At 36.5% G+C, this 14,844-nt stretch overlaps 1 protein-coding gene across 6 annotated transcripts in view; it reads left to right on the top strand.

Moving 5' to 3' along the window:
* Positions 1-14,844, top strand: part of NRG4 (neuregulin 4) — a 101,177-nt gene that overhangs the window by 43,892 nt on the left and 42,441 nt on the right. For all 6 annotated transcript variants that reach the window (XM_081549681.1, XM_081549683.1, XM_081549687.1 and 3 more), the window contains one exon: positions 2,402-2,495. In XM_081549681.1, coding sequence (XP_081405807.1) covers positions 2,402-2,495 — 94 coding nt within the window. The remainder of the gene's footprint in view (positions 1-2,401; positions 2,496-14,844) is intronic.

Consider the following 14,844-nt stretch of genomic DNA (forward strand, 5'->3'; position numbering starts at 1 on the left):
TTTTATTTAGACCTGTACTTTTAGACCTACATTTTATCGCTTTTTACAAACTAATTCTGATATACTCTAAATCTGCTATCAACTTTACAAATAAGTAAATGAAATCAGAATACAAATAGATTCAGAGATAGTGATTCAGGTTAGATGAATATTCCTTACTGATAAAATCCCAGATGTTGAGTCATAACTGGTTGTGATCCTATTAGAAACAAGGACATTAATTTCAGCTACAGGAAGCATTCTGTAATAAAGTTGACACTCCACCCTCAATGGAAAACCATATGTGATGATATCCATGATTCTAACGTAATGTAATGTCAACTGGGATTTTATTTGTTAGCCAAATTATTCCTGGAAAATTGTAAGAATTATCTTATAAAAAGTTGTTTTGAAAAAAAGAAAAAAGTTGTTTTGTTGTAAAGAAGCATCAGTTCAGTTGCTCAGTCGTGTCCAACTCTTTGCGACCCCATGGACTGTAGCATGCCAGGCTTTCCTGTCCATCACCAACTCCCGGAGTTTACTCAAACTCATGTCCATTGAGGTGGTGATGCCATCCAACCATCTCATCCTGTGTTGTCCCCTTCTCCTCCCGCCTTCAATCTTTCCCAGCATCAGGGACTTTTCCAATGAGTCAGTTCTTTGCATCAGGTGGCTGAAGTATTGGAGTTCAGCTTCAGCGTCAGTCCTTCCAATGAATATTCAGGACTGATTTCCTTTAGTAAAGAAGCATAACATTGTGTAAAAAAAAAGAAAATTAGAAGATTAGTTCTGGTTGGTTTACCTTCCTTTTTTCCACTTAAATTCTTTGTTAAGTTCTATTTTCCTCTTTACATTTTATACTTTTATAATTGTAATGTGAGGGTGAAACAATTTAAAATAAAAGCAAAGTTCAAATTCTGACAGTGAAGACATCTGGTTCGATAGTAATTATATCTTAAGGGTATTAATATCTTAGTGGCAAATAAATGCTAAATAACTTTTTTAAAATTAGTATGCTATTTTTTAAAATGCCAGATTGGAACAATGCCATTTTCTTCTTCACATAAGATTCTGCGTCACTTTCTGCACAGAAACGATCAGGAATTTTAAAGCAATGTATTAAATAATTCCTCCTTCAGGATCAAAAGATAAATCATTCAGCAATTGACTTTCCTAATCATAAATAGTAGTCTATAGTAGTATAACTCAATGAGTAACTATAAAGACATATTTAAAGTATATAGTATATGTAACTTATTATATAAGTTATAATGGTATGTATATAACATGTTATATAATGTTATATATGTTATATAATGTTATATATATACCATTATAACTTCTCCTGCGTTTATTTCTAAATTTTTCTGTCTAATGGTTTTGGAGGGATTTTTTTTTTCTAAGAGTGAGTGAGGAGGTAGAGTCTGGAAGGGAGGGATAGGTACCAAGAGAGAAAGGGAAGGCAGAGAAAGAAGCATAATGGAAAGGTCAAAGATAAGGAAGGAAGAAAGGAGGGAGAAAGACAAGAGAAAGGAAGAGAGACACAGAGAGTTATTTTCTTAATATTCCAAAAATTTTTGCTGTATCCCATATGATGGTATTACTGTTTTCAGTTTTACTGAGGACTTTAAATACGTCTTTATAGTTAACCAGCTATTACCTAAATTCCCCTTGCAAATCAAAACCTAATAAGATATTTTTGTTTTTTGATGTTAAAACTGTCATATATAGAAATACTTAAAGATGATTTTGAACATCAGAATTTAGTTAATAATCTAAAAATTTTTCCCACAGCAATTTCAGACTTTAATGTGTCTGAGACCTTAAAGGAAAGATAGGAATCTAAATATACTATTGGGACAGAACTCTAAGCAAAGCTGTACTGAATGAGAAAAGCCACTATTTATTTTAAGATACTGATCTTCTCCTTTTAATCTATTATATTGTTTAGTCGCTAAGTTGTGTCCAACTCTTTCCCGAACCCATGGACTGTAGCCCACCCAGCTTCTCTGTCCATGGAATTTTCTAGGCAACAATACTGGAGTGGGTTGACATTTTTTTTTTCCAGGAGATCTTCCCAGCTCAGGGATCAGACCCGCGACTCCTGCATTGGCAGGTGGATTCTTCACCACTGAGCCACCAGGGAAGCCCTTAATATATTATAGAGAGTCCCTATTTCTGCAATAGAGTTTTTAACTCCATTGTAATTAATGGCCATATCCTTAAGACAGATTAGTTTCTTTCCCTCAAAGAGATAGAAGTCCCTGCTTATCAAATAAGGAATAAGACTAAGTCCTTCATTTTAAGAAACAAGTCTTTATTCTAATTTTTAGAATTACTACTTCAATCTAAGATACTTAGTCCTTTTCCTTATTTTATTAGAAAAACTATAATTTGTCTTTTATTTGTGTATGTATTTTAGATCACGAAGAGCCCTGTGGTCCTAGTCACAGGTCATTCTGCCTGAATGGAGGACTTTGTTATGTGATACCTACTATTCCCAGCCCATTTTGTAGGTGAGTAAAATGGACTGGGGAGAGGGTAATTTTATTTTTCATTATCTACTCACTTCTTTAAGAAGTGATAAATATTGAATAAAGAGTGTGAGATGAAAAAGCGTGAGGAACACCTCATATTTATATAGAAAAGGATTACGGTTTAAAAAAACAAAGCAAAGTGGCAAATCATCTCAAGTGTTTATTTTGAAAATTTGTAGTGGTAGTTTCAAGTCTATTAGTATTTTTTAATAATCCATCTTGGTAAACTCTCTACAATTTTAGCAAATTATGGAAGACAGTCTGTACTTAATATTACTGGCAAAACAACTAGAGAATTCATTATGTAAGAAAACACACCATGAGAGATTTTGCTTTGATTTAGAATATATAAATACATGATAACTGTGTTGGTACCAAGACCTCATTTGATATATTAAAAAGAAAATGAAGAGTTAAGTTCTTCTAACGGGGGCAGCAAATTTTAAAAAGAAAGATGTCTTAGCTATTATTGTTATAAAATAATATGATTCACTTTGGGAGTATAGTTATAGCCAGTGATTAATAAAAGACTTGAAAATAGTTCTTGTATAGCTGACTTCATGTGAGTTTGGTTGAATAGGATTAAAGGGGATTATAATAAACCTCTTTTAATATGTGAACTAACAACAATAGTACTACCAGTAATGTTCATAGATTTTAGCAGAGCTGACATCCAAAGATATTTTGTAGCATGTGTGTCAATTACTCTGTTTTTTTTTTTATTTAACTGAAATGAGAGATATAGAATCTAGATTTAAGACCATATTAAATAAAGGAATAGGAAAGTGAAATTCGCAGAAAAAGTGAAGGATGTTGGGCTTTAGTGTGGAGGAGGAGAGACAGAGAAATAACCTTATAATTATCTCAGGAAGTTTTTAGAAGTTTTCATGGAAGGAATAGTGACTGACTATTTTTAAAAATAGGTATTTTTTTCCTCTTAGGTGAAAAAAGAAGTGGATAGAGGAACAAATTAGCAATTATTTCTCACCCTCCAGATGCTTTAGATTATATTTTAAATCCATTTACTGAAATATAATTTATGTATGATAAACAACATTCATTTACATGCATAACTGATGAATTTTGACAAATGTTTATACCTGTGAAACCACCACCACCACCACGAAATATGGAATATTTCCATTATCCCCTCAAATTTCTTTACTGACCTTATTCTTTATTCACATTTCCATGTTTCATTCTCAGAAAAACCTTAGAGAAAAGGAGGAGAGGAGACCTAAGGTAATAGTAAAATAAGGAGAAAATGAAAAATTAACTGACTGTATACTAAGTGAAAAGAAAGAGTTAAAGAGTATTGAAATATGGAGAGTCATTGAAATGGGAAGAAATCTAGTGTTTTAGTTCAGGCTACTATAGCAAAATACCATAGACTGAGTGGCTTATGAAAAACAGAAATTTATTTCTCATAGTTCTAAAGGCCAGAAGTCTGAGATCAGGGTGCCAGCCTGGTTGGTTTCTGGGGAGTGGCTGCTTCCTGGTTTGCAGATGTACCTGGGTAGAACTTTTGACTGGCAGATTTATTGTCAGGAAGAGCTGGTAAGGAGCCAGCTATCAGACTGCAGAGACAACATATGATAGAATGAAGAGGACCTTCCTCTAGATGTAAGCAAATTACAAACCACAGGCCAGATTGTTTTTGTTTGACCCTTGACCTAAGAAGTATTTTTTTTTTTTTTGCTTTTTAAAGGGTTATAAAACATACTCAGAAAAATATGAAAGATTGTGCCATACATGATAGGAAGAGAGAGTTCACTAGAGCCTGTTTTATAAGGTCACTAATCCCATTCATGAGGGGTTCCATCCTCATGACTTAGTTACCTCCCAAAGCCTCTACCTCCTAATACTGTCATATTGGGGTTATGAAATTCAACATATGATTTTTTGGGGGGACACAGACATTTAGTCCATAGCACTTAGGTTGTCACTCTGCTTTTGTATTTTATAGAGATGCATTTTTAGTTTATTTTCAAAGAATGACTAATGAAAGAGAATGGGCTACTTTGCTGGGAACTCCTGCCAGGCTTGAGAATATATCTGGTTTCTTCCTAATTTCAGACTTTAATAGTGGTAATAATTGAGGAGAAGTTGGAACTATGCCCCACGATTCATAATGGTTAGGAAGGAAGCAAGGTCACCATGTTGCGTGATTGCAGGAGATTCTTTGAGATTAGCACTCACTGCACAGTGTGCATGATATAACCTGGAGTTGTTAAACATACTGGAAGAAGGTGAGGTCAGGAGGAACAAAAGGGACCTTGAGAAAAAATGAAGAAATATAGTGACTAAGAGTTCAGTGAAACTGAATGGCAGATAAGTTTAAAATCATATTTTATAAAAATAATTGCCTTCTAATAATTTTAGGACCATGTTTCTAATACAGTCCTATAGGCTATACTGTCTATGTGTGAAGGCAAACTCATTTCCCATCCCAACTCATACTATTTCCTGCATTCTCTATTTCTATTAATGACAATCCGACCACCTTGTCACTGAGAAAACTGATTCATCTTTAACTGTCAAGGGTTCAACCTTGTCTGGTTGTCAGGTCATAATTCTGCCTTTGCTGTAGGTCTCTCATCTTTCTAGCCTTCTGTGTTCTTACAAACATTGTGTTAGCTCATACCTTCTTAATCCCTGATTTGTCTATAGAAATGGTTTCCTGGCCAATTTTCTTGGACCCTAATTCTCATCACTCCTTCTGCTAAAATAAAACCTCAGTGACAACCTTCATACCTACCCATCTGCCACAGGTACAATAAAGTTTCACCTTTTGCCATAGCTTTTAGAGGCATCTACTGTTTGCCCCCAAACCACCTTTGTGATCTTCTATTCTTCCTTGGTCTGTGTTCTACCTAGAACCATTTACTATTTATGTTAGATACATTTTGCATTTTCTCACCCTTCCTTTTCTTCCTGTCTGTTGGCATCTCACTCCAGTATACTTGCCTGGGAAGTCCCACGGACAGAGGAGACTGGCAGACTACAGTTCATAAGGTCGCAAAGAGCGGGACTTGACTTGCGACTGAGCACAAACGCACGTGGATATTCAAATCCTACTTATATTTCAAGGTTGCCTCCTCCCTAATCACTCACCTCATCACAAATCAAAATTAATCTCCTCCTATCTGTACAGAGAAATGTGTGGAATTTATTGCCTTATATTTTGTATCACATATATACTCACTTTCTTTATTGTACAATAAATATCCCCCATCATTCTTACCATCTAGGAAATCGCCTTGCCCGTGGTAGATGACAGTTTAAATAATTGTTGATTCATCTCTGAATCAGTGGTCAGTATATTTTTCTTGCATGAAATATATAAGTAAATTAATAAAATACTTAGAAATACTACAATGGCAATAAACAAGTAGGCTTTACAAATTTAATTACTCTTACACATTGGTCTTTTTCTTCTTTCTGTTTTTTTCTTCTTCTTATTTGGATTTTCAAACCAGCATCCTCTGGCTTTTCTTATCTAGTTTCTTTATTTGCTTATTTAGCACAGTGATTTTCTTTTTTTAAGCTAATATTTTAAAGTTGAGGACTACATGATATCAGTTCATTAGTGTTGAGATTTGCTCTGGAGCCTGATTCATGTACAGAATTTTAAATGGTCTGTGTCTGCAAGAGAAGATTGTGGATTCTTTAATTGACAGGTGTCGAGTTTTATGTATACACTTTAGATCAGGCTTGTTATAGTGTGCTGTTCAAATCTCTCATATCCTTAATGATTTTTTTATCTTCATTATTTATCAGTAACTAAAGGATTATGTCCAAATTTCTCACTAATTTTGGATCTTTAATATCATGATTTCTGTTAATTTTTGCTGAGTGTATTTGAGGCAGTGTTATTAAGCATATATTAATTTAGAATGGTTATGTCTTCTGGTGTGTGCGTATGTGTGTGTGTGTATGTGCTCAGTTATGTCCAACTCTTTGTGACCCCCTGGACTGCAGCCTGCCAGGCTCCCCTGTCCATGGGATTTTCCAGGCAAGAATACTAGGGTGGGTTGCCATTTCCTCTTCCAGGTCTTCTGGTGAAGTGTCCTTTTTTATCATGATATAGTGACCTTCTTCATCGCTAATAATATTTTTTGTCTTAAAATCTATTACCTGACATTAATGTGTTATACTAGGCTTCCTTTTTTGGTACTTGACTAGTATACATTTTTCTTTCAATTTTCCAGTATGTGTCTATAAACACAGTTAGTTTAACTTCACCTTTTGTGTCTTTATTGGAATGATTGAGTTTTATTTTTCTATCCTACTTTCTGTTTATTTTCATTCACATGTCTTAAAATTAATGAAAAGAACAGAAAAAATATTAGAATAAATAGTACATAATGAGTGTAAGTATTGTTTTGAAACTTGTGCTTCAGATATGTTAGTGTGCATGTGTTTGGAGTCACATATATTATTTTTTGATTCAGTGGCTCAATATTATTATTTTTTTAATTGATGGTGGTATAGTCACTAAGTCGTGTCTAACTCTTGCAGTTGCATGGACTGTAACCCCCCAGGCAAGAATACTGGAGTGGGTTGCCTTTTCCTTCTCTAAGGGATCTTCCAGACCCAGGGATTGAACCCAGGTCTCCTGCACTGTGGACGGTTTCTTTACCAGCTGAGCCACCAGGAAAACCCTATTTTTTTTTAATTGGAGTATAGTTAATTTACAATGTTGTGTTACTTTCTGTTGTACAGCAGAGTGAATCAGTTATACATATACATATATCCCCACTTTTTTAGACTCATTTCCCACATGGGTCATTACATGGTGCTGATTAGAGTTCCGCTGGGCTCTGTGTGCATGCTCAGTTACTTCAGTCGTGTCCTACTCTTTGTGACCCTTTGGACTGTAGCCCATGAGGCTCTCTGTACATGGGATTCTGTAGGCAAGGATACTGGAGTGGGTTGCCGTGCCCTCCTCCAGAGAATCTTCCCGACTCAAGGTTCGAACCTGAGTCTCTTGCATCTCTTGCATTGCAGGCAGATTCTTTACCCACTGAGCCACCTGGGAAGCCCCTGTGCTATATTGTAGGTCATTATTAATATTTATTTATTTTATATATGGGCTTCCCTGGTAGCTCAGCTGATAAAGAATCCGCCTGCAGATCAGGAGATCCCAGTTTGATTCCTGGGGTGGGAAGATCCCCTGGAGAAGGGATAGACTACCCACTCCAATATTCTTGGGCTTCCTTGGTGGCTCAGCTGGTAAAGAATCTGCCTGCAATGCAGGAGATGTGGGTTCGATCCCTGGGTTGGGAAGACCCCCCAGAGGAAGGCATGGCAACCCACTCCAGTATTCTTGCCTGCAGAATCCCCATGGACCGAGGAGTCTGGCAGGCTCCAGTCCATGGGGTTGCAAGCAGTCGGACACAACTGAGTGACTAAGCACTGCACAGCATTTTCTATATAGTAATGTGTATATTGTTGTTGTTCAGTCGCTAAGTTGTGTCCAACTGTTTGTGACCCCATGGACTGTAGAATGCCAGGCTCCTCTATTCTTCACTAACTCCCAGAATTTGCTCAAATTCATGTCCATTGAGTCAGTGATGCTAACAATTTCACCCTCTGCTGCCTCCTTCTTTTGCCTTCAGTCGTTCCCAGCATCAGAGTCTTTTTCAGTGAGTTGGCTCTTTGCATCACATCAGAGTCTTTTTCAGTGAGTTGGCTCTTTGCATCACATGGCCAAAGTATTAGAGCTTCAGCTTTAGCATCAGTGCTTCCAGTGAATAGTCAAGGTTGATTTCCTTTTAGTATTGACTGGTGTGAACTCCTCGCAGTCCAAAGGACTCTCAAGAGTCTTCTCCAGCACAATTCAAAAGTGTATATGTATTGTGCCCTTTTCCTCTTGCCCTCAATCTTTCCTAGCATCAGTGTCTTTTCCGATGAGTTAGCTCTTCACATCAGGTGGCCAAAGTATCAGAGCTTCAGCTTCAGCATCAGTCCTTCCAATGAATATTCAGGGTTGATTTCCTTTAGGATGGACTGCTTTGATCTCGTTGCTGTGCAAGGGACTCTCAAGAGTCTTCTCCAACACCACAGTTCAAAAGCATCAATTCTTCAGTGCTCAGCTTCCTTTATGGTCCAACTCTCACATCCATACATGACTACTGGAAAAACCATACCTTTGACTATACAGACCTTTGTCAGCAAAGTGATGTCTCTGCTTTTTAATACACTGTCTAGGTTGATCTTAGCTTTTCTTCCAAGGAGCAAGCACCTTTTAATTTTGTGGCTGCAGTCACCATCTGCAGTGATTTTGGAGCCCAAGAAAATGAAATCTGACAAGTTTCCACTTTTTTCCCATCTATTTGCCATGAAGTGATGGGATCGGATCCCATGATCTTTGTTTTTTGAATGTTGAGTTTTAAGCCAGCTTTTTCACTCTCCTCTTTCACCTTCATCAAGAGGCTCTTTAGTTCCTCTTCACTTTCTTCCATTAGGGTGGTATCATCTGCATATCTGAGGTTGTTGATAATTTCTCCTGGCAATCTTGATTCCAGCTTGTGAAGTCATCTAGCCCAGCATTACACATGATGTACTCTGCATATAAGTTAAATAAGCAGGGTGACAATATATAGCCTTGACATACTCCTTTCCCAATTTTGAACCAGTCCTTTTTTCCATATCCATTTCTAACTATTGCTTCTTGACCTGCATACAGATTTCTCAGGAGGCAGGTAAGGTGGCCTGGTATTCCCATTTCTTCAAAAATATTCCATAGTTTGTTGTGATCCATACAGTAGAAGGCTTTAGCATAGTCAATGAAGCAGAAATAGATTTTTTTTTGGAGTTCCCTTGCTTTTTTATGATCCAACAAATGTTGGCAATTTGATCTCTGGTTCCTCTACCTTTTCTAAATCCAGCTTATACATCTGGAAGTTCTTGGTTTACATAGGGCTGACGCCTAGCCTGAAAGATTTTGAGCCTAATCTTGCTAGCACATGAAATGAGTGCAATTATACAGTAATTTTAACATCTTTTGGCATTGCCTTTCTTTGGTATTGGAATAAAAGCTGACCTTTTCCAGTCCTTAGGCCACTGCTGAGTTTTCCAGTTTGGGCTGGCATATTGAGTACAGCACTTTAACAGCATCATCTTTTAGGATTTGAAATAGCTCAGCTGGAATTCCATCAGCTCCACTAACTTGGTTCATTGCCACATTTTCTAAGGCCCACTTGACCTCACACTCCAGGATGTCTGGCTCTAGGTGAGTGATCACACCATTGTGGTTATCTGGGTCATTAAGAGCTTTTTTGTACAGTTCTTCTGTGTATTCTTGCCACCTTTTCTTAATCTCTCTGCTTTTGTTAAGTCCTTGCTATTTTTGTCCTTTATTGTACCCTCTTTGCATGAAATGTTCCCTTTGTATCTCCAATTTTCTTAAAGAGATCTCTAGTCTTTCCCATTCTATTGTTTTCCTCTGTTTCTTTGCATTGTTCACTTAAAGAAGGATTTCTTATTTCTCCTTTCTATTCTCTGGAACTCTGCATTCAATTGGGTATATCTTTCCCTTTCTCTTTTACCTTTCGCTTCTCTTCTCAGCTATTTGTAAGGCCTCCTCAGACAACCACTTTGCCTCCTTGCATTTCTTTTTCTTGAGGATGGTGTTGGTCACCACCTCCTGTACAATGTTACAAACCTCTGTCCATAGTTCTTCAGGCACTCTGTCCACCAGATCTAATCCCTTGAGTCTATTCATCACCTCCACCGTATAATCATAAGAGATTTGATTTAGGTCATATGAATGGCCTAGTGGTTTTCCCTACTTTCTTCAGCTTAAGCCTGAATTTTGTAATAAAGAGCTCATGACCTGAGCCACGGTCAGCTCCCGGTCTTGTTTTTGCTGACTGTATAGAGCTTTTCCATCTTTGGCTGCAAAGACTGTAATCAGTCTGATTTTGGTATTGACCATCTGGAGATGTCCATGTGTAGAGTCGTCTCTTGTGTTGTTGGACGAGGGTGTTTGCTATGACCAATGTGTCAGTGCATTCTCTGCCAAAACTCTGTTAGCCTTTCCCCTGCTTTATTTTGTACTCCAAGGCCAAACTAGACTGTTACTCCAGGTATCTCTTGACTTCCTACTTTTGCATTCCAGTCCTCTATGATGAAAAGGACATCTTTTTTGGTGTTAGTTCTAGGAGGTCTTGTAGGTCTTCATAGAATCGTTCAACTTCATCTTCTTCAGCATTAGTGGTTGGGGCATAGACTTGGAATACTGTGATGTTGAATGGTTTGCCTTGGAAACCAATCCAGATCATTTCTGTCATTTTTGAGATTGCAACCAAGTACTGCATTTCAGACTCTTTTGTTGGCTGTAAGGGCTTCACCATTCCTTCTAAGGGATTCTTGCCCACAGTAGTAGATATAGTGGTCATCCGAATTAAATCCACCCATTCCCATCCATTTTAGTTCACTGATTCCTAAAATGTCAGTGTTCACTCTTGTCATCTCCTGTTTGATCACATCCAATTTACCGTGATTCATGGACCTAACGTTCCAGGTTCCTATGCAATATTATTCTCTTACTACTTTTTAAACATCTGTAAAATCTGTATCTGTAGTGATGGTCACCTTTTAATTTCTGATATAAATGTTTTGTGTTCTTTTTTTCCTAGAGGTTTACTTATTATTTTTTTCAACACCAGTTTTAAGCTTTGTTGATTTTTCTCAATTGAATTTTTGTTTCCTATTTCATTGATTTTTTTTTTCCAATGAAACTTTTAAATATAAATTTACCTCAGTTCCCATCCCAAATCCCATAACTTCACATCAGTTCAGCCCTTAGCCTGAGCCTCATGCCCAGTTGTTTTTATGTAGGATAAATCAAAGATAGTAGTCAACATTTTCCATTTAATGTTATCTCATAAATGCTTTTTTTAAAATCGACTTATCTTCTTGATGTCATTTCTAATGAAGTATAGTTGACATGCAACATTCCATTCATTTCAGATGTATAGCATAATGATTTGACATTCATATGTGTGAATATTGATGTCTGTGTCCTTAAGTTAGGGAAGTTTCAGCCATTGTTTCTTTGAATAAGCTTTCTGCCCCATTTTCTCTTGCTCTTCTCCTCTGAGACCCCTGTAATGTAAATTTTATTGTATTTGATGTTGTCCCATTGGTCCTTTAAGCTGTCTTCTCTTTTCAAAATCTTTTTTTTTTTTTTCTACTCTGTTTTGGTGAGTTCCACAGCCCTGTACTCTAGAACATGGATTATTTCTCCTTCATCTAGTCTGCTGTTGAACCCCTCTAGTGTATTTTTTTTAGTTCATTTATTGTATTCTTCAGCTCTCTGACTTCTGTTTGGTACTTTCATATATTTTCTATTTCTTTGTTGAAGTAATCTCTGTGTTTATCCTTTCTTCTTCCAAGTTTGGTGTCTTTATGACTATCACTTTTAACTGTTTAGTAGGTAAATGACGTATCGCCATTTCACTTAGGTTTTTTTTGTTTCCTGGAGTTCAGCTTATTCTTTCGTTTGGAACATATTCCTCTGTTTCCTCATTTGCTTGACTCTGTATTTGTTTCTATGTATTAGGCAAGATAGCTCTCTCTCCCAATTTTGAAGGAGTGGCCTTGTGTAGGAGATGAACCTTATTGTTTAACTCTGCCCTGGATCTTTATTGTCTCTTCGGCTGCCTTGCTGTTGTTTCAGACCTGTGAGGCTTGGCAATGCATTCCCCTCTGGCCGACAGAGCCTGACAGTCAAGGGGCATCCCCTGGGGAGAGGGCTCCACGTGACTACTGGTTCTGGCAGGACCTAAGGAGAAGCCCTGGGAATGGGACACTTGCCTGTCACCTCTGTCGGATTAGTGCCTGCATTTATTTCTTATAAATTACTTAAGGATGTTTCCTGACATGTAGTGAACAATCAACAAATATTTGTGGAGTGAATAAGCAGCTTGGTACATATGGAGTGGAGTTTTCTTTTCAGTTTTTTTCTTAGGGTAACTTTCTGGGCCTGAAATAAACAGTCATAGAGTATATATTCTTGCCAGGTATATATTCCTGTCCATATAATCCCATGGACAGAGGAGCCTGGTGGGATACAGTCCATGGGGTCGCAAAAGAATTGGACAGGACTTACTGACTAAATAACAATAACAACAATTTGTAACAACAAATTTTCATAGCAGACAGTGTTGAGTTTTGTTTAAGAACACAGGGTCTAGACTTCATTATAGCTGTGAGACTGTCTTTGCCCATACAAGCTGTATGCTTGTGGACTATTTGCCTCACTTCTTTGAGTTGCATTTGACTCATCTATGAAATTGGAGAAACAAACTCCTCTAGCCCAAAGATGTTATGAAAAATCTAAGCACAAGTAGGGTTGGCTAATATCTGCTTGTTATTTCTTTTTTTGCACTTTCTTTGGGTTTGATTTTCTCTTCATTCTTTAGTTCCTTGAGCTCATCATTGGATGTTACTGCTTACACAATGCTGAAGTATATAACTATGTGTATAAATCTGCACATGTATGAAATTACTTATCTGTGAAGTAAATTCCTAGAGGTAAGATTTCAGGGTTGAACATACATACTTTTGTGATTTTAATAGATGTCACCAAATAGTTCTCTGTGGGGATTATAATACTATTTTGAACTCCCACCAGTAATGTATTTGAGTAACTGTTTCCATTACAACAGACTTGTCAAACTTCTGGATTTTTGCAAATGTGATATATTAAAACCATAGTATCTCAGTGTTCTTTTCATTTATATTTTCCTAATTATTAGTAAAGTCAGACATCTTTCATTGCTTAAATACTAATTATCTTTCTTGATAAACATTTGTTCACATATTTGCTTATTTTTTAAAATTGGATTATTGATCCTTTTTATTTCTAGAACTTGTCTTATATTGGGGAGGTTAGCCTTTTATGTATAATATTAATTTAAAATAATTATATATAGTTTATTATGTTTCTTCTTACCTATCCTACAGTGTTTACTTTCCCATGCAGTAGTTCTTTTATTTGTCTGCAGTCAAAATTTTCAGTCTTTTGTTTTTTTCTTAAACTTCAAATTTGAGTCATACTTAGAAAAATCTTTCTTACTGCAAGGTTATAAAGCATTTTCCCATTTCTTTGCAGGTTCTTTTTTAAAAATTAAAAATTTATTCTATTTAGAATATGTATATGGTCCAGATTTATCTTCTTCAATATAACTACCCAGTCCTTTCAACATTATTGATTTAATGTCATAATTCCCATTAGAATGTCATCCTCATGAGGACAAGAACTTTTACTCATGTTTACTACTGGAATTGTGCCTGAAACATAATAGGTACTCAGTAAGTATTTATTAAATGCTTGAATTCCTCTACTGATTTGAAATGCCAACTTTGTTATATACTAAGTTTCAAATGTAAGTATTTGAATTCTTTCTGGAATTTCTCTCATTTTCCTATGGCCTGTTCATGTGCCAGTAGCTGCTACTGCTTGCTGCTAAGTCATTTCAGTCGTGTCCGACTCTGTGCGACCCCATAGACGGCAGCCCACCAGGCTCCCCCATCCCTGGGATTCTCCAGGCAAGAACACTGGAGTGGGTTGCCATTTCCTTCTCCTGTTCATGTGCCAGTAGCAACTTCTTTTAATTGTTGGATCTTTATAGTGAGATTTAATATATAGTAAGTCTAGGTTTTGCATCACCACACCCCTAACCACCCTTGCTTTTTAATTTTTTCTTATGAATTTTAGGATTAATTTATCTGTCCAGAAAGAAAAACTGTGGATTTTTTTGAGGGGGTAATTGCATTAAACTGATACATTCACATAAGGACAGTTTTTTTTTATTATTAATTGCATTAAATTGATACATTCATGTAAAAAAAATTTTTATAGTGCTGAGTCTTTTTATCCAAGAGTAATACATATCTTCTTACTTATTCAAATTCTCTTTTGTGTCCTTTAGGGGTGTTTTAAAAACATTTTATATGAATTTTGCCCATTTCTCTGTTTTTTTCTATAGATTTTATGTTTTGCTGCAAATATAGATCAAGTTTTACACATAAACTTAATAAATATTGTGTTACTCCTATATTTAAAACTCTTCAATGACTTTCCATTTCACTCACATAAAGACCACAGGCTTAAATGGCTGTCGTATTTCTCTACCCTCATATCCTATTCCTCTCCTATTGTTCAGTCTACTTCAGCCACACTGGCATCCCTGTTGTTCCCCAGTGCCAAGAAAGTTCCTGACTTTAAGATAATGTCCTGGTTTTTCCTTCTGTGGTAGAATGCTCTTCCTCAGGATATCCTTATGGCTAACTCCCTCACATCATTCATCTCTTC

This window comes from Giraffa tippelskirchi, chromosome 12 (assembly GCF_054371585.1).
Source record: "Giraffa tippelskirchi isolate mGirTip1 chromosome 12, T2T-mGirTip1v1.2.pri, whole genome shotgun sequence".
Taxonomy (NCBI): Eukaryota; Metazoa; Chordata; class Mammalia; order Artiodactyla; family Giraffidae; genus Giraffa; species Giraffa tippelskirchi.